The 19,900-nt window shown below is 41.4% G+C and overlaps 1 protein-coding gene across 1 annotated transcript; it reads right to left on the bottom strand.

Annotated features, from left to right (window-relative positions):
* Window positions 1–12,735: 12,735 nt before the first annotated feature.
* PFN3 (profilin 3) lies at window positions 12,736–14,424 on the bottom strand. The gene has a single exon (XM_006022335.3). The coding sequence runs from the start codon at window positions 13,402–13,404 to the stop codon at window positions 12,991–12,993; it is 414 nt and encodes a 137-aa protein (XP_006022397.1). The 5' UTR covers window positions 13,405–14,424; the 3' UTR covers window positions 12,736–12,990.
* Window positions 14,425–19,900: the final 5,476 nt, after the last annotated feature.

Genomic DNA, 19,900 nt, shown 5'->3' with positions numbered 1-19,900 from the left:
TTTAGATCTTCTCATTCCTATGGTATGTAATTAATATAGAAAATGACTTCTTTCTTCTTTTGTTCTGAAAACATGTTGTTTTCTTTTCTCTGCCTTTGTTTTTTTCAATTTTTGAATGAGCTGGAATTGCTTCTTTCTTAATGAGCCAGATTGTATCTCTTTTAAGCATAGTAAAAAAACAAACAAACCAAAGATGTATTTCTATTCTCTTTTAACTGAACTGTAAATAAAAATGAAATGGTTCATTTGTCTTGTGAAATATATATAATATTTTTAGGCATGCAAACAAAAAGAAGTATTTTCTCCATGGAATGTGTATGGCGTGAGCAGCTATAATTCAAGCACCACACATGACTCTGCTAACATGCCTCAGTCCTGAGCTGAATGGGCCAGCTCTAGGATTGTATCTACTTGGGGACTCTCAGGAAAGTTAAGGCCAGGGTTAAGGCACAGATATATAAGATCAACTTAGTTTATGAAGTGATAGCATCTACATAGGGGTTTAATGCAGTTTCAGTTACGTGCACTGACTTGCATGCCTGTTTGTTCTGGACCCAGAGGGACAGACTTCCATCTTCAGCTCCCTCTGTGCAAAAATGAAGTTTATTTCCTACCTATGGGGACTTTTTACCATCTTGTACCATCTACAGTTTTCCCAGAGCCTGATGAAGGGACTTTGATCCTGAAAGCTTGCAGAAAAGGACAATTTTCTTGCCATTTTCCAGTTGGTCTAATAAAAGGTATCATTTTGGAACCAACAGTTCTAGTTTTTTGTATGTCTTTTTGTCTCAGACCAACACGGCTACCAACTACACCCCTGTTTGTTCTCTTGACCTTTATTGAATTCCCGCTGTAGACAGGTCCTAGGGATGGGACATGGCAGTTAAGTCCCCAGGACTGTCCAGACTGTAGTGGCAGTTTGAGATTTTGCACCCAGCCTGGCAGGTGGATGTCATGTGAACTCGTGTCCACTTAGAGCTGCACTGGGACCCACTAACCATGCTTCACACAATTAATCTGAACATACCATACTAATATGGCAGTGCTACATTTGCATCTGCCTGAGGTTCCGTACCTCAGGTTCTCAGGTTTCAGTATGGGCACTGATGTTGAAAATAGAGACATAGGCAGGACAGCTAATAGGAATGAGGAATGAAGCACTAAAGCAGTGGTTTTCAACCTTTTTAGATTTGAGTTACCTCTCGGTAGACCCCTTGGAAAATGCCAGCTCTTAGTTTTCACTCTTTTTTTGACTGTAGAAAAATAATAGCACAATTCTTCTGTTGCAAAGAACTCAGAAAGACCACAACAGGTCAGAATGTTTTTAACACTAAGAATTCCTATGTGAAAATCCTGGGTTTATCTTGTCAGTCATGTTTGCACACCTAACAGTGCTAACATTTTGTGGCACCCCAAGGCACCCTTGAAAGGATGTTGTGGCACTTGAGTTGCTAGGCACTGCACTAAAGGTTTTCTGAGTGGGGGAAGGGATGGTAAATGAGGTGTGTCATAGTTTTTATTTCATGTGTGTATTACATATACAGTGGGCATCTACACAAGACACTGTGGTGCAGTAGCAAGGAGCTACTGTGCCATATCTCATTGCTACTGCGCAGTCATGTTGCCAGGCAACAGTAGTAGTAACAAGCTACTGCGCAGTAGTTTGGTACTACTGTGCAGTAGTGTTGGGGAAAAAAACATGTGGCGATGGTACTGTGCAGTAATGCCAGTTACTGTGCAGACATTTAGTACTGCACAGTAATAACTGCGCAGTCTGCCGCATATGTAGACATGGGCAGTAAGCAGTTCTTATCATTCTAAATACACTGACTGTTCATTCATGGATAAACTACAGAGTACAGACTGTTTATCACAGGGACTTTCCACAAAGGTAAATATGAACTTTAGTTTGCAAACTATTAAGCATGACAGTAATTGAAAGGTGAGCACTGATTCTTGTCTACTAAAGGCTGGCTTCTACGTTACTGGTGCAGTTAGTTGTATAGAATAGACTCCTTACAATACATTTTCAAATGGATTAAGATTTTAGAAGTGGGCTTCGAAAGAAAAAAGGCTGAGGCTTATTGGTAAAAGAGACTTATGCTAAACTGTGTTTCTAAAATGGACCAAAAGCAAATAAAAAACGAGGGGGTAGGGGAGAGGAAGATAAACAAACAACTGATACTGCTGCCATTAAGTTGTCAGTGATTCATGTTAAGAATGTTTTTCTCTTAAATCAACTCACTCACGTTTGCTGTTTTTTCCAAATTTTTGTCGTCTATCAGAATTTCTCATCAATAACTTTTTTTTTCTTTTTTTCACTTTGATGCTCATGAATTCAGGCCTCATTCTAAAGCATCTGGAACCACTTCTGATTGCATTTTATGTCTTTCTTTGTGTTATGTTACACCAGCATGCCTACAGCACATGGTGAAATTAAGTGAGGCTAATTTTAGTTACTGCAAAGTGCACATGGCTCCAGCTGTTGTCAATAGGAGGTGTAGTCACTGAAACAAGAGGTAACATCGCTTTGGTCTTGGTTTTGGTAATTTTGGAGGACATTGTAGGAGAAAATAATGGTTGTAGGAAATAGTCTTGAGTCAAGTGATCACGTGCTTACTAATTTTAACAATGGAAAAAATAAAAATAAGTTTGGAACGAAAGGTTTTGATATTGAAAAGTCAGTTTTGAGAGATTAGGGAGACTACCTTGTGTAGTAGCTGTAACGAAGAGTGTAAGAACTTGAGCGTGGAATTGACTTGGAACCACTTTAATTTTAAAGTTGCAAATGCTATTTGGAACTTTTTATACTAAAGGAAGGGGGAAAAAACTTACACAGAAGGGCCCCAGACCAAACTGATTGAAGAACACCTCCAAAAGGTATTGGATGGAAACCTATGAGGAATAGGAAAAGGGATTGATCAGGAGAGAAAACTGTCTAGAGGTCAAGAAGTGTGGGGGTGAAGTGACATATATCAAAAGATAATTCAACTTTTCAAAGGTGGTTTAAATGAACAGTAAAAGCTTTTAGTCAATAAAAAGAGAACAAGAAAAGTGTGGCCACTATGCAGTTAGTATAGAGTACAGATTAAAGATCTGAATATAACCCACAACTAAATGAATACTTTACCTCATTTTTAGTAAGGGCAGTGATGTTGAACATGAGTATATAGGGTAGGATGGCTAATAGAAATGAGGGTATGGAAATGAAATTACTGCAGCTGAGTTAGAAGCAAAACACAGGGCTTAATGTGCTCAGGGAAAAGGAACTAGATATTCTCTACCCCAGAATTCTGAAAGGATAACGTGAAGTCACAGGTCTGGTAACAAGGATTTTTATTAAATCTCTCAAGTTGGGAATGGTAGTGTGTGACTGGAAAACAGCAAATGTAAAACCTAGATCGAGGAAATGAGAAAGATAGAGAGAGAGATCCAGACAACTACAGATCTGCTGGTCGGGCATAATTTAGAACAAACTTTGAAGAAAAGAAAAATTAAAGCTATGAAGAATGGGATAAAATGGAATGAGGGCTTACCAAAGATAGATGATGCCAGACTGACCTGATGCTTTTCTTTGAGGACATATATCAATTTCTACTTAAGAGAAATGTGAGAGAGAAGGGGTTGTCAGTCAAGGGAAATTTTAACCATATGATGAGGTGCTATTTGGGAATTATTTGTAACATTAGGGCTGAGTAGTGAAACTGTAGAAAAAAAAAGGTAAGGAGCTGGCTAAAGGGGACATCACAGGGGTTGTGCAGAAGGCTGGAAAGGTTACTAATGGAGTTCTTCAATGATCAGTTTTAGAATCAACCTTATTTTCATTAATTACCTTTGCAGAAAATGTAGAAGTATGCTAATAAAATCTGATGGCCAAATTTGGAGGCATTGTCTAGGAGCCTTGGAATATGATACAGGAAGAACTGGATGACCTTGAGGAATAGAGTAGTACAAACGGGTTGAAATTTGATAGTACAGATTGTGAAGTCATGCACTTAGAAGCTAATAAGAATTTCTGCTGTATGCTGGAAAATGACAGAAAAGGAGAAGCATAATGTTCAATCACAGGATGTGATGATGTCAGTCACAAGGTAAATGTGATCCTTGAATATATCAAGTAAGGCATTTCCTGAGAAGGTTTGGTGCAGGTAGGGAATATTCATGCTTCAAGACGTTGGTTAGACCTCATCTGGAAGATCTTTAAGAAAATGAATTTACACTGAAACAGGGGTAAAGAAGAACTACTAGAAAGGTCAGGGGAATGGAGAACTTGTTTTGCTAGAGGACACAAGATTAGCTTGTTTAGCTTAGCAAATTGAAAACTAAGGAAATATAATTTCCGTCTATAAATATGTAAGAGAGGAAACAAAAGTAAGGGAGAAGAGCTGCTAAAAGGCAAAGTTGGCACAGTGCAAAAAGGGTATAAATTGGCCACAAATAAATTTAGGATGGAAATTAGGACAAGGTTTCTAGGTCTCAGTGGTGTAAGCTTCTAGAACAGCTTCCCAATAGGAGTTGGGGAGGACCTTGGTAAGTTTAGGGATGGCGTTACATGAGACGGTTGTCTACTTCAACAGAGGCCTGAACTCAGTGACCAAAGAAGTCCTGTTCAGTCCTGAATTCCATCCCCTCTCAATTGCTTGAGGCTTGAGTTCTTGTGAGGTCAATCCCACTAATTCTGTAGTCACCATGGATTACTGCAGGTGGAACAGGGCAGACACAATCTAACACTGTTAATTTTTTTAAGTTTTTTTTAAGGTTTGTCTTAAGGAATTAAAGGGCACAACCCTTTTCTTCCTTATTCTGTCCCTTTCAATTAACGTCCTTTCAGTGTTAGGTACAAATCCTGTATCACTGAACAAAGTAATACCTGCCTAGTCCTGCTCTTCTGGTCATAACAATTTAATTGCTACTAAAACTAGTCATAAAATTCTTATGAAAGATTAAAGGACTTATGATTATAAGTGCTTTCACCTACCAAACCTAATGCAGAGAAGTATTTTATTGCACCATATATTTAGGAGTGCTCTATCTGAGGAAGGGCCTTGTGACACTGGGACATGAAACTTTATCAGCTGTTTACCAAGCTTCACTAATTACGGTCTAGAGTTCACTTAGATAAGGAATAACCTTTTAGAGATCCTCTGCCTACCTGCACAAACTGCAAAGCTGAAGATGACTTGTGTCTGTCTCTAGAAAATTAAGTTATCTCTTTTTCTGTTTCAGTTCCCAAGTCCCACTTTATGATATACTGTACCATCTTTCCCTTTTTCAGATAAGATTAGTGCTACAGTCCATAGGCTTCTGCAGGCACCTGTTCAAAGCCTGCCTTGCCCCTCCCCTTGCCCCCTCCCCAACAGCACTAGGGGCTCTAAGGGGTATGCATATTTAATGAAGAGATGCAAGGATTTAAAATGCTTTCAATCCATAAGGAAGAATATTTGTTGAAGCAATTTCTTGTTTGTACACGTTAAAATTTTGTAGCCAGGCATGTTTGGGAAGAGGATTCTAACTGGAACTCCTATTCATGATAGATAGATAGCATTGCTTCTGTGGTCATGAGAACTCATCTTCTGCCATCATACCCTTGTAACTACAAATGTGATTTCTGTTCTTGATGGCAAGGCTTAAGAAAACAGATACCAAAACCACTTCCAGCCACTGGCTTCCAACACAGGCACTTAGAATAATGCAGGGCCTTTGATCATTGTGAACAACATGCAAAGATCTAAATGAAAGCTGCATTAGCGGATTGAGAACATTGTTTGGTCTTTACATTTAGGATTCACTAGGTCCAGTAACCCTAACCTAAAGGCATTTGTCCTTGAGTGCCATCTGGTGGGAATAACTCAACAATCCCATGCTAATTTAGCAATGTTCATTGTTTTGAGGTGCCTCCCTGAGGCTGGGATTTGCTATCTCAAATACAATTCTGCTGCTGTTTCCTGACTAGGGAGACCAGGAAGGTAGTATGTCATGATTGATCCCTTGTTCAGAATCTATATCAAGCTGTTGCACTGGATTGTTTCTCTTCATATCAGCAATTTTTATCTGTTTGAACTCTCTATGTCAAACTTCCAGTTGTTTTAAATCAGTTGTTCATTTTTTGGCAGAAGTGTTGGCAGAAGTCTTAATTTTTTCTTAAGCATTAAAAAAATGCATTGCACTTGAATCCCAGGATGTAGTGGGGCTTTAAGAACATGAATAAATTAAAGCTTCACTGCAGGGAAGAGAGATGCAGTAGGGTTATATTAATTTACATGGAATAAATGGGCCCACAGAGTAAATGGTGGTTAACATGACCCAGATGTGTCACTAAACAGTTAAACTAGGTTCATGGTTTCCAATTCAGGAGCCTGCATAGTTACATGACAGATGAACAAAAAAGATGAGCGCTAAAGTCAGAAATGTATTGATTAGGTTGTGTGAGAAAAAGAATCAAAACCAAAATAAACCACTTTGAAGAAAATAAACTATTTTGGTCATGCAAAGCAGCCTATTCAAAATCCCTTAGCTGGAGAGAAGTTAGCTTGTTCATTTCTTATTCTGTCAAACAATCTTTATGGTAGATGAAAGGTTAGTTCTGTTTCTGGAACTTGAGTTGCTGTGAGAATGCTGGTTATTTTTCTGCTTTTGATAAAACAGGCATATAGGGAGGACAGTAAAGGTAGATGTAATATAGTTTTTGTTATGTTCGCAGGATACACAATGTCTCATCAGCCACAAACAGACACTATATTGCAATGACAGCCCTGCACCTTGGCTTGCTTTCTCGGGCTACAACGTCATCTGGGCAGGGTTAGGCGGGCTGTGTCATCCTGTTGTGATGTGCAGTGCAATGCAGCATATCTTAGAACTAAGTGGAAAGCTGAGAGAGAGGAGAGGAAGAAGATAGTTGGGGAGTCAGAGGAGGAAAAACATAGGATATACTAGCATCAAGTTAGGATGTTTGTTACTCTGGCAGTGAGGGGGCAGGTATCCTCACTCATGTATGTCTGAAGACTACATATCATTAACAGAGGACAGTCTCTGGTGTAAACAGAACCTGGCCAAACTTTCCTCTGGTCCACCACTTGGTCCCCAAAGTCTTTCTCTTTGAAGCTTGACAATCTTGTGAAGCAGACAAGCCCCTGATTTCACTTACCATTTAGGCCTAATTTCCAACATGACAGTTTTGGTTAATTGATTTATGGTCCCATAATCCTCTTGTGTGGAATCAGAACCTAATATAGCCCTTGGGTGATATAAGTAGACTTTTTTTTGATCTTTTGTGTAGCCTTCTTTTTTAAATTAATTGTTGCTGGTTATTATAACATTTTACAAAACTTTCACCTGCTTTCCATGGTTGCGTTCACAGTTACAGTAGGCTTAGTGCACAACATGATGCGTGATTTGAAGTGCAAGGAGGAATTCAGGTTCACAGAGTATAATTTGCTACTCTGGATCCATCCAGGACCCCAGGACTAACACGTCTCTATTATGTGTATCTTGGTGTTCTGCTTGGTTCCTATATTTGAAGTGCTCAGAAAGCAAGCCCTTCCTGATTAATTAGCTAGAACAAGGGAGAGAGGGTAGCAGTTTCTACTGACTATGCACAGCTTAAACTGGGATTTTTCCTACCTCTGGTAGGCCTCATTCAACATTTAGGAAAGTGCTAAACCATTTTCTATAAAGGTGACTTGTCCTTGTACTGCAAAATGAGATGTCTGCTAGCAAAAAGCTTTGTCATTGACCTTGTCAACTTTCCCTGAGTGTGCACATCCCTGCTTTAATTTTTCCATCTCCTTCAGTGACACATTTGGCTAACTGGGGTTACAGGAAATAGAGGACATTTTCAATATAATTAATAGGAGTCAGAGAAAAAGGCACAATGTCAGCTAATGTGGGACTGGATATTAGTTTAGAATAATCAAAGTTGTACTGTCTTGATGGCTGCACCTTAACGGGACCTGCTTAATGCTGGTCAAACTAAAAAGACACTCTTTACGAGGCTAGAATCTTGCTAAACTGATGGATAATGAATAAGGCCACATACCAAACTATCTGCCTTTTATTCTAATAAAATAAAGAAATCAGCAAATCAGCAAATCGGCATAAGTGATTCCTTATAAAGACAGCTCCTCAGGAAAGAAAACTATTATCCTACTGCTTTGCAGAAGTGTTTTCCATTAGGAGACATACATTATTAATGACCCTATTCTAAGGCTATCACCACCAATTATTCACCCAAGAATTCTTCCCCACATTTATTTCACTGAGTTCAGTTCAAGTGTGTGACTCACCAAACTCATTTGTTTCCTTGTAGAAATGGAAGCAGTAGTGCTTTTGCCACCTTTACTCCTTTTAAATAAATCTTTCAAATATCCAGGTTGTAGCCGTATTGGTCTAGAGGCAAAAGGAATCAGAACTCATGGTAGAGGTGATCTCTTTTATTAGACCAACTAGGTTTTTGCAAAGAATTTTTTTTGAAAAATTCTAGCTGGTCTAATAATAAAAGATATCACTGGAACCACAAGTTCTGATTTCTTTTAAATATGTTATTTGTACTGTGTTTAGAAGGAAGGATTTGACTTTTGAGTGTGTATGTAATTCTTATCTCCTCTGCCTCAGGTCGTGCTGAAAAACATGTAGATCCCTGACGGTGGGATGTTGGAGGTGGGATAGACCCAAGAGTTTAGATCTTAGAGCCTGGGCCTATCCTGCCCTGGATCTTAATAGGCTAGACTGGATATTAGCCCAGGGCTGCTCCGGAAAAGAGATCCCTCATGGGACGGCTACTCCAAAACTGCAGACCCTGGGAGCCTGAGACTTCTGACCTTCCACTTTCTTACCAGGATCCTAAAACACCAGGAGCCCTTGCCGCTAATATATGACTCTATTTATGGCTAGCCAGAGCTTCCAGGCTGCCAGCTTTGTGTCATAAAACACAGATCACCTGTCCTGAGAGCACTGGGGTCTCCAGGTTCCCTGACAAGGAGCCTCAAAGCTCTGAGAGTCTGTTTCTCAGTGTTCTCAGACCTTCCAGACTCATGTGACCCAGGAACTTGGATCTTGAGACCTTAGTTAAAGCATGGTCTTTCAAGCCTGCCAGGCTCCCTGCTGCAAAACCATGACTCAAGAGATTTTGTGAAGATACTCTAGAACACACCAATCTGAATTTTCCCAGTGAACTTGTTCTGAAGTGGAGCCAGACAGAGAGAGAGAGAGAGACTTATGTTTCAGATATCTGCTGCCCTGGCTTCTGAGGTCATTCTCGAGCCATTTTAACAGAAATCTTCTTCAAAAGCTCAGTTGAGGGACACCTAGTATGGAGAGTTTCATTCAAAATGGTTAATGTTATAAGCCATTATGTAAGGAAAAGTGTAGGGTAAATTTAGCTAGAGGTCTTGGGACCTGCTCTGCCTGTCTGAGAAATCCAGCAAACTGCAGCTATGTTTTTTTTTCTGTAACTAAATCAGTTTTTCTGTATGTGTTTGTGCGAATCTCTTTGTCTCAGACAGAATTAATGTAGTGGGCTGATGGATGGCATTGCTACACAGGCATACCTGAAAATAAGGCAAAAACAGATGCCTGTTTAGCTATTGGAGGTATTTTAATGTATGCAATCAAATGCTTAGTAATCTTTGTATTCCTTGCAGCCATTTCTAATAAGTGATTTCTGGATTTGTCACAACACAGCAGGAGGAGGGTGATTATGTGGAAGCCATTATTTTCCTTGCTCCCATTGTTTTTCCTTTAGTTCCACCATGCTACAGAATTCATGAAAAAGTCTGGGTTAAATGTAACACAGTCAGATGAGTTCAGTTATACACAGGCTCCTTTAGCTCAGAGTTGAAGGATTTGGGAGCTTGGAGCTTGGTGGATTCAGATTCATTCTCTCAATTAATTCCACATGTACTGATGCTGACCTATGATATGGACAGTGTCTTTACTCAGATCACTGTCCCTTATGAAGGACTTCATGTATCTTAAGATGTAGAGCAACACTTTTTTATCCCATTGCACCAGACAGCTACTGCCATTTTTATGCACAGCATTGTTAAAATGTCCAGCAAAAACCAGCATGTTACTCCTTCAAATTCTCATTATGATAAAGCATTTTTAATGCCATGGTCAGGAGCTCAGGTGTGTAGGTATGCCAAGTGCCAGAAAACTGTGTGTGTGTGTGTGTGTGCGCGTGCGCATGCATGTGTGTGCATGCATATGTGCATGTGTGTGTGTGCACACATACCACGCGTGTATGGGTGGCATGCTAAGCTGCTTCTGCCGATGCTGTGGCCTCCTGCACTGCAGCAGCTGCTACCACTATGCAAGATGCCCTTCTAAATCGGTGCTCTTCACCCTTCCCCCCAACACAGTTATGTTAGTGGAAAACAACAATAAATTCTGGAGTTATTTTTCTCCTAGTCCTCTGTGTCTTTCATACTTCAAGCTTTGCAGGGCAGGGACTCTATCTTTGTGATTTGCACAATGAAAAAAACACTGCCAGTGCCTAACAGATAATGTTGGCTCATTGCTTCAAGCTCATGAAAAGAAGTGGAATTTTTCAGCACACAGAGATGTATTTTCCTAATTTTTTTTCACCAGGATAATAATTAGTGTCATGTCAGCTGCTTGTAATGTCAAGGAATGGGGAAAGGGACTGTCTTTGTGTTTGTGTTTGTGCATGTGTACTTTTCTTTTCCACTGGTACTTACGTTAATTTGTTTTGATTGCTGGTCATTAGCATTCCCCTTTTGGGAAAAACCTTTGTTAACTATATCTGTATTGTAGATTTGTTGAGCGTTTGCTAACATGTTAGAAGAGTGGTTTCCTTGGTACTCTTTCTCTGTTCTCATGGGTGTGGTTGCATAATAGGGATTGTTATCTGGTCTTCATTTAATTACAGAATATTACTTCATATTAAATTAGAAGGTTAATACTCCTCAAAGAGCCTGTGGGATTTTTTGTACTTTGTATGTGTTGTAAGTCTTTTTGCATGAGATACCCTCATGTTCTTCAAGAGAGATTTAGAAAGCTGAGTCATCTGATGGGCAGCATGGAAGAAAGATGGGGTGCCCTTGTAGGATGGAATTTCTTGACAGAATAGGGAGTGCAGGGTACTGAGTTTGGGGTTGCCTGATGTTATGGGTGGCACGGCTTTGAGGCATGGAGCGTATACTGTACTCAGGTCTACAAGTACCTCAACTACTGTTTGCCGAGCGATGTGCTGGAGACTTGTGGTAATGGTTTGGCGTCTGTTCAATAACTTTGCAGCGCAGTGCCCTGCCTGTCTTGCAAGACCCTGTAACTGCCAGCCTGGCAGAAAGAAAATAAGGATAGCATCTAGTGTCCAAAGAGTTGCCCTTTCTATCCTCTTCCTTTCTTTCATCCCCTATCTCCTCCTAGTGCTATTCAACAGGACAGAGACTCTGTCTAGCTTTGGATGGCTGAGTCCTTGCTCTTAGTTTTCTGGTTCCTGCTTATTGATTCCCAGTCATTCTGCTTCCCCTCATGATGGCCACTGAGGTGTGAACAAGGGGAATGTGAGAAAACAACTGAGAGAGAAGTGCTGTTCTGACTAATTTCCCCTGCACACCAGACCTGTGTCGGGGAGGAATTAGTGCTGCAGCATTTAGTACAACACTTTGTCCTGGGATAAAATAGTTTGTCTCCAGACAAAAGTGATGTTTGCTTGTAGCCACAGACTTCCAGTCAGCCAACAGGCCTGGTAGCAGAAGGCTGCCTAATGTCCTATTCCTATCACAGTAACAGTGGATGCAATGGTAGTAGTGTGTGAAAGAGTCAAATAATTGAGATGACACAAGGTCAAAGATCTTGAGGACACTTGTCATGGGAAAGAAAAGGTTGAATGAGGAATGAGCAGCTCCATCTTCTCCCCTCTGTGCCAGGGACTGGAAAAAGAATATTGAGGGCTGAAAAAATCCAAATTACCCTCCAAAATTACTGTAGAAGGTAGAGTCATTAAAGTATTTTAGGAAGTGTGCAGGTGAAAGACAAAATCTCTGGAAACCACATACAGGCCAGGAACAAATGTATTTGTCCTGGAACTGAAATGTCTCGAGATTGGCAGGTACAAACATTACCTGTCAGCTGTAAGCTGCTGAATGCATTATCTTTTTTCTGCAGTTGATTCAATGATGCTATCCTGGGCCAACTGTTCAGACACACTTCAAGATGGTCATGGAAAACTGCATGACTGCACTTTGTCCTGGGATAAGATGCTATATCCTGGGACAAATATGATGTCTGTTTGTTGCCACAGACTTCCAGACAGTCAACAGGCCTGGTAGCAAGAGGCTGCCTAATGTCCTGGAATAGTTCAAATTCCTAGTTAACCAGTCTTGTCCCAGTGATACTCTCCCTATGTAACAAATTATGGTCATTATCATTTACATAGCACATGTAGCAGAGGTGCAGAGTTTTGCAGCCAACTCTTCTAGGTTTACACAATATATAGATTACCTATGTTCTGCCCTTAACAAATCCTCTGTGACTAATATGGATAGTAAATGATTAATAAAATTCTATAATGAAAGAAAATGATATAATTTATTTCATTGATTGGCTAATGGAATAGCATAAAAGTACTGAGTATTCCCAATGTCCCTGCTTAACCTTATTTTTAATACTGTTTGTAGGAGCTCTCAAACCTCCTGAATTATAAATTTAGGGCAACAGGGCAAGGGTCTCAAAATAATAGTGGATCAGCTGAAGCTGAGGGAAAGTGGGGCTGGTCAAGGAAAAGATAAACCCTCAGTCAAGATGGCTCAGAGACAGCTGGGTTAATGTTAAGTCTTATGGGAACAGTAAATATTGCTCAGTCCTCTCCCAAAGAGACAGGCAGATTGTTAGTAAAACAACAAACTTCCTCCACCCCTAAAAAAGAGACAAAGAAATGGTTAAGTGAAATCAGGATTTTTTTCCCTTTCTTTTAAAGCAATGAGATTTTCACTGTACTTTCTGCCCAGGAAGATGGTGTCTCTTGCTTTAGCTACCTTGGCTTTTCATGCTTGTAATCATCTCGTGCACCTTCTTGTTAAGGGCTCCTCCATGGATTCCCTTTTTACCCATGAGGAAGACTAAGGCTTTGGGGGTCTTGCCAATACAGATGGACATGCTGTCCCCCCCTTTGGTTCTGGCATCCATCACAGCATCTTTGTCCACCAACAGGTTGTCACGGATCACACTGCACTTCTTGCCAGCTATTGTAATCCCAGTCTGCAGGAATGTTTTCCTGTCCTGACCTGTGATCACCCCCACTTCCTGAGGTGAGATGGCAGCAAGCACACCTCCTGGCTTGGAAGCCCACACAGACTTGTTGTCTGAATGCCCCACAATAGCTACATCTTCAATGTTCTTGTCCTTGAGGATGGTGTTGATGTAGCTCTTCCAGTCACCCATCCTGTCAGAATGCCTCTGAAATGATCTCAGCCAAGTATTGGACCTTTCTTTTGTCTTCTGGTCTCTGGGACCTGAGTTCTTTCAAGCTAAGCCTGGAGATCCTGAGCTACAGAGGATCCTGGAGAGTTTACACTGAGGAACTAGAAGGATACAACAGATGCTACTCTTGCTTTACCAGTCAAAGACATCTGTCCCTGTGACGCAGCTGTCATCTGTATGCTTAAACAGTTGCTAGGAGTCTCTTTGTGATGTCAGAAGCATCTATCATCATGGCCTATAGTGTGTATTATGATGTCATATGTCTTAAAAGTAAAAGTAGTTTTTATTCTCTGGATGTCTAAAGATGTTGTTTGCACTTCTCTCCTACCAGACAGGGATATTCCTATGACCCTCTTTTTCTTTTTAATTAGTGCCTTCAAATAAAATGAAAATTCCTCGATGGTATCTCACAGGACTTGGTGCTGTAAAGGCTGAAAGTAAAAGCATACAGATGTACAGATATAGTAACATAAGATTAAAATGAGGAAGTGCTGTGTCCTGTAGTTGAAGGTGTTAAAAAAATCTTTCAATGTGTATTGGATCTGATTTTGCCCATTGGAGAATTCAAGGGGAGGACTCCATACTCAGAGGCAGAATTCCTCAGACACAAAACTGTCCAACCACCCCCAAGGCCTTTCTGGCCCTCTTTCTATGTCCTGGTCTAGAGACATAATCTCTCGATCTGGAATATCAGAAAAGAGAACAGGACATGCAACATGGTTTACTTATACTTTACAGCTAAAATATACTTTGTTTTTCACAGCACCCTGTAGGTTTTGGGGTGGGCAATGAAAAACCTACAGGATTTGGGGCAGAAACTCATTAACATAAGTTTGCTGTGGCTTCAGGTGGTAACTGAAGTAGAATTGAGCCAAATCAGCTCCTTAATCTGAACATTTCTGAATTTTGGTTCTGAATCTCAACCTAATCCAGATTTCATTTATAGAGTCCAAATCAAGTAAATGTGGATCAGTTTTAAAATCTTACTTATAATTCAATCAAATTCCCATTATGGAAACATGACCTCCCACATACTTTGTATCAGGAGTCAGGGCAACAGGCAGGAAAAATTACTCCCAGCTGGCCCTAGTTACCTTAGTGGGGCTGGCAGCCAGTGGGCTAACTACGTTCAGCTGGTCCCACTGCCCTGCATGATTGTAGCTCCCAGTTTCCAAGCAGCAAGTTTTTCTGCTCAGCAAGTTAATCAACAGGACAGATATTCTGTTTAGCTTTGGATGACTGAGTCCTTGTTCTTTGTTTTCTGGTTCCTGCTAGTTGATTCCTCTGGTTCGTGGTTCTTGACTTTGCAGTTGCCCATGTCCTAGTCTTTTACAGCTGGCTGCTGCTGACCACTTGGCAAACACCTCTGGTTCAGATCTGGCTTCACCTTTTTGGCTCTAGCTAGGTGGCGACTTATATCAAACCTTGGCATCCTGATCTTCTTGCTCCTGATCCCCTGGACTTTGAACCTTTTCTGTTCCTGACATTGTCTGCTTCTGATCAGCTGGATTGTGACACTCTTAGGGTCAAGCCTTTTGTGTCCACATTGAGGTTGTACCCCTGATATCATGTCTGAGCCAGTCAAACTTTCTCAGTTCCCTCATGTAGTGGCAATACCATCTGAGCACTTACATAGCAGTGCCACATTCATACCAATTTTAATATGTCCATCAAAGTATATTTGATTATCCTTGGAAAAAATACATAAATGATATCAGTGTTGTGAATTCATAAGTGATAATTCTTATTTAACGTCTTGAAGAAACCATTTATGAGGATTTAGGAACAATTTGTAAAATCTTCAGTTCTGGCCTTTTTCTTCTGTTTGCCATATATTTTCAGGTGGGAATAGTTTAACCTCTTCCAGGTAAAAATTGATTTTTGTGGGTGCATGTGTGATGGGAAGGATTTTTGATGTGTTCTGTGCCTCAGGATAGAACTTCACTGGAACCTCCTCGACGCTCATTGTTTTTGAAGAGAAGACAGTTGTTCTAAGCACCTCAGAAAGTTTAAGTGCCTGAATTCACATTTCCATTAAAAACAAACCAACCTACCAAAATTCTCGAGATGCTTAGAACTAAAAACAATTACATATAAAAGGCATAACATGTTCAGTATTTTCTAGTCCATACTTTTTTTTACTGATGCTGCTTCTTGAGCTGAAATTTTGATTGAGCTCTGCAAAGTAATGCTCACTTCTTTTTCCTAAACATTTACAATAAGAAATTATCTCCATGAATCATGCAGATAATTCCTTTCAATATGCATTATCCTAAATTTGTTAACAATAAATTTAATCTGCTATCACTAGCTTGTTTGGGCCCCTCTGAAGTTTTGCACAAAACTCATAATTAATCTGATTTCCCCACCCCCTCATAAACATTAGTTTAGATTAATTTAGTGAATGACGGTCCTAATAAAATATATGTTAATAATCATGTATAGGATTATGCGACCCACTATTCATATTTTGTCAGGTTGAAAATTGAGAATTGATATTCATGCTCTTGTTTTCTGTCTCCTGGCCAGCATTCTTTGTTTCTCCCATCCCATCTAATGGCTTTTTAAAAGGCCTTTGCCAAAGGCTTTTGGATAGTCCAAACAAATTGTCAGCATTTTTTTTGCTTGTCTATGATATGCCATGAACAAGAGTTCAGCAGGGGAGGTATACATGCCTGTCTGTCAAGTGGCTTACGGAGAGAAGTATCAGCTGTGGTAGATGCACAGACTACATTTCTGTTAGAAGCCTGGTCATATAACTGAATCACTATACTGACCATATTTCTGGATATTGACTTGTGGATCTGATTACTGAGGCAATGCATACAGTCCTGAGGCAGGGGCTTGCTGGGCAATGAAAGTACAATGTGAGCAAATAAAGTGTCACGTGGTAACAGAAGCATTCAATAGCAAAATAGGATCATAGGAAAGTAGAGCTAGAAGGGACCTCACTCATTGCTCAAGGTAGGATCCTTCTTCACTAAACCATCCCAGCCAAGTGTCTGTCCAACCTGTTCATCAAAACTTCCAAGGATGGTGATTCTACAGTTTCTCTAAGTAGCCTGTTCCAATGGCTCCCCAACCTGTTTTGACCGCTCTCATGGTCAGAAAGTTCCTTCTAATCTCCAGCCTAATTTCCTTTTTCTGCGTTTTGAGGTTTGTGACAGGCATGGAGCCACAAGGAAAGACTTATCTCGACCAGGTGAGGAGCAGAGCCGGCGGAATGCCGTGCTGGAACAGAAGCACGGTGAAAGTGAAACTGCAGCAGGGAAAAACACCGCACTAAAAGAAAAAGAGAGAAGGGAACAGCGGAGCTGGGAGGAGCCAGGGCCAGCTCCCACATTGGTGTGGGCATGCTTTATGGCAGCATGCTGGTGCCAATTTGCCGGCCGGCCCCCTGGGACTGGGATAAAAGGCCCAGCGGAAGAGCAGCTCGGGGGATGGGAAGTGAGTTCCCCAACGGGCCCAGAATGGCCTGGAGCAGAACAGAGCCCCACTGAAGGGACATGGTGGTTGCCCCAGGAAGGGGCCTTCAAAGATAAACAGAGCCATACAAGGGTCAGTGACTTACCTGAAGAAACACCGTGGACTCCAAATATCTCCCACCCAGATTGGATCCAGACGAGACCTGAAGGGACAAGGAGAGATGGACATCTTAGCCGTGGTAAGTATAGAGCCGAGAGAGAGAGAGAGATGCTGGGGAGCAAGGTAACCCGGGGTCAGAAAGACACTTAGGTGGGACCAAATACAGTCGGGGGGAAATTCAGATGAGATAACATCCAAATCCAACTGGCATAAATTCAGAAGGCCAGAACACCAGAGTCTATACTGTAACAGAACTAGCAAACCCGAAACAACATCTTTGGTTGGCATTAGGTGGGGTGTAGGGGAGGCGGAGCCCCAAGCAGGAAGAACATTTGAGAAGACTGAAGGAAGGCACCAGGAAAGGCGGGACAAACTATCTTCCTCCCAATTAAAATAATTCATTCTAGCAAGACATGGCAGACGAGACCCCCTGGGGAACCTTCCAAGATCTGACCCAGTAACAAACTGTCTCTTCCTCAAGCAACGGTGAAACCAGAAAAACCCATACAGACAAGACGCATGGGTGAACGGCACAGGAGACTACAAGGTTGTTGCTTCTAGTCATGTCTCCTAGAAAACAGAAAGTTTGGAAAAATTGTCTTTGCTAATGCCTAGAGAGAGAAAACAAGGAGAAGGAATCCAGTTAGGGAAGCAGTAGATGGAGAGATTGGAATAAAGTGGGCTCCAGGCATGGGCAGATCTAGAATTTTGAAAGGGGGAGTGCAGATGATGAGTTGCATCATCACATATAAAACAATGCATATTTTTCTCCAGTTAAAAATAAACTAAAAGTTTTACTAATAGGTTAGGGGCCTAAGGCTGCATTTTTCAGTTTAGGATTAAAGCAAAAACAAATATAACTTAATTGGAATGAGTTAAATACAGTATACAGGGCTGTGAAATAGGAGATTCATGAACAGGAGCAGTGAACAGACAGCAGAATTTCAGAACAAAGGATAACCTGATTGGTGGGACATCAAGACCATGAAAAAGAAGAAAGGGTTATTAATACCTATGAAATGAAGAGTTTAGAAGATATCAGGTAGATTATAATGAGCCATGAAGTGAAGTGACTCCCTCAGCACTGCCTGACTAGAAGTGTTGCTGCCATGGCCAGGCAGTTAGTTTTAAACTATGGATGGAGGAGGAATCAAAGGGGGCTGTAGGTACTCCAGTGCACCCCACCCCTGGATCTTCCCTGGCTCTGGGAGAGCCTCAACAATTCAGTGGAAACAGAAGCAGGAATCCTTCCCCACCAACAATCAGATCCTCTTCTTTTTTCATTTGCAAAAAATATCTATTTCTATATACATAAATAAATAGATGTATACCACATTACCTCTGTCCTGGCCATAAATCTATGCATACCACAATACCTCTGTCTTCTACGGCTCACTTGACAGGCCAAAGGCCATACACATTCCTGTCACAATATCCGCACCGCATCCTGCATGCCCATCACCCTTGCCTGTCACAATGGTGCAACCTTGCCCCTAACCCTCCCCTCACATTCCTGTCTACTTCCCAGTCCTTTCAGTCTTTGCTGTCCTCATCTTCTCTTGTTGACTCCGCCCATCTCTGTCATTACCCTTGTCCTTGTCTTCATCATGGCTTTCTTCAGGGGTCCCATCCCTGGACAGTCTGTGCCAATCCACCACATCCTCTGTTACAGATGCTGAAAGGTTTGGGTTCTACCAGAGATTTATTACGTTCTCTTGGGGCCCTGTTTCAGTAGAGACACAGATGTGTCATGAGTTGCACAGTGCTCCTAAGAGATGGCATACTTTGCCTTTACTTCACGTTGCCCCTGTGTATCAGCTCAGTATAGAGATTTGTCATAGCCAACTTATACATCAGAAAATTAAACATTTCAGTGAACCTCAGTGAGAAAGAAATAGGCTGGTGTCTGCTAGCCTGACCGAATACATGGTTTTGCCACGTGCTCCTTTTTGTGCATGTAAGTGAAAGCTAAGGTGATCTTTTATCATGTAAATACGTAACTAGCATGTAGACAAGGTTCTTTGGGCAAATCTGATGTATTTTTTATTAGAGCACCTCACATCGTTGGAAAAATTATTTTTGGCAAGCTTTCGGGTATACCCTTCCTCATTTGAAACAGAAAAAGAGCACACACCAACTGCAGACACTTCCTCTGCCTGATGAAGGGTATTTAAACCTGAAAGCTTGCTAAGAAGAATTTTTCCAACTATTTGAGCTGGCCTAATAAAAGATATCGGATTGACCCAAAGAACCTTGTCTGCCTGTGTCCTTAGACCAACACGGCTACAACCCACACTGCTGTAACTAGCCTGTAAATATGTAATGTAACCCCTTCTTTGCACCTACCCCTTGGCAACTGGAGCCAAGCTAAGCCGACTGTTTATCGGGTGAATATGTAACTAGCATGTAAATATGTAACTCCTTCTTTGCATGTTCTTGTACCTAGCTTGTAAATATGTCACTCCTCTGCATGTTCCCCTTGGCAACTCGAGGGGAGGTGAAGGGGATCGTTTATCACGTCAATATGTAACTATCCCAGAAAGGAACTACCCCTCAGGAAAGGAGACTTCTTTCCCCACCCCCCCACCTCTCCTTACTTGGAGCCAAATCATCTGAGGAAAACTTAACCCTAGCGATCCCAGCGGGCAGCCACCACGAGCCGAGGGCTGAGAGAAGCGCTCAGTGGCTCAGCCAGCTCTGTGGATAATGAATAACCTGACAGATTAATTCAACCATCAATGCGGGGAGCGGGGGGAAACAAAGAGGGCGTCCCTCGTCCTCTCCACATCCCCCCGCTTCCCCAGCGAGGCGGGGCTCCCCGCGCGGCCCGGGGCTGGCCGGGAAAGGGCGCGCGCTGGACCGCCCCGGGTTG

This window comes from Alligator sinensis, unplaced genomic scaffold (genome assembly GCF_000455745.1).
Source record: "Alligator sinensis unplaced genomic scaffold, ASM45574v1 scaffold178_1, whole genome shotgun sequence".
Classification (NCBI taxonomy): Eukaryota; Metazoa; Chordata; order Crocodylia; family Alligatoridae; genus Alligator; species Alligator sinensis.
This window is presented reverse-complemented; position numbering and strand designations above follow the sequence as displayed.

Coding starts and splice junctions, on each gene's coding strand:
- PFN3 (XM_006022335.3), bottom strand. CDS start 13,404: ATGGGTGACTGGAAGAGCTACATCAACACCATCCTCAAGGACAAGAAC.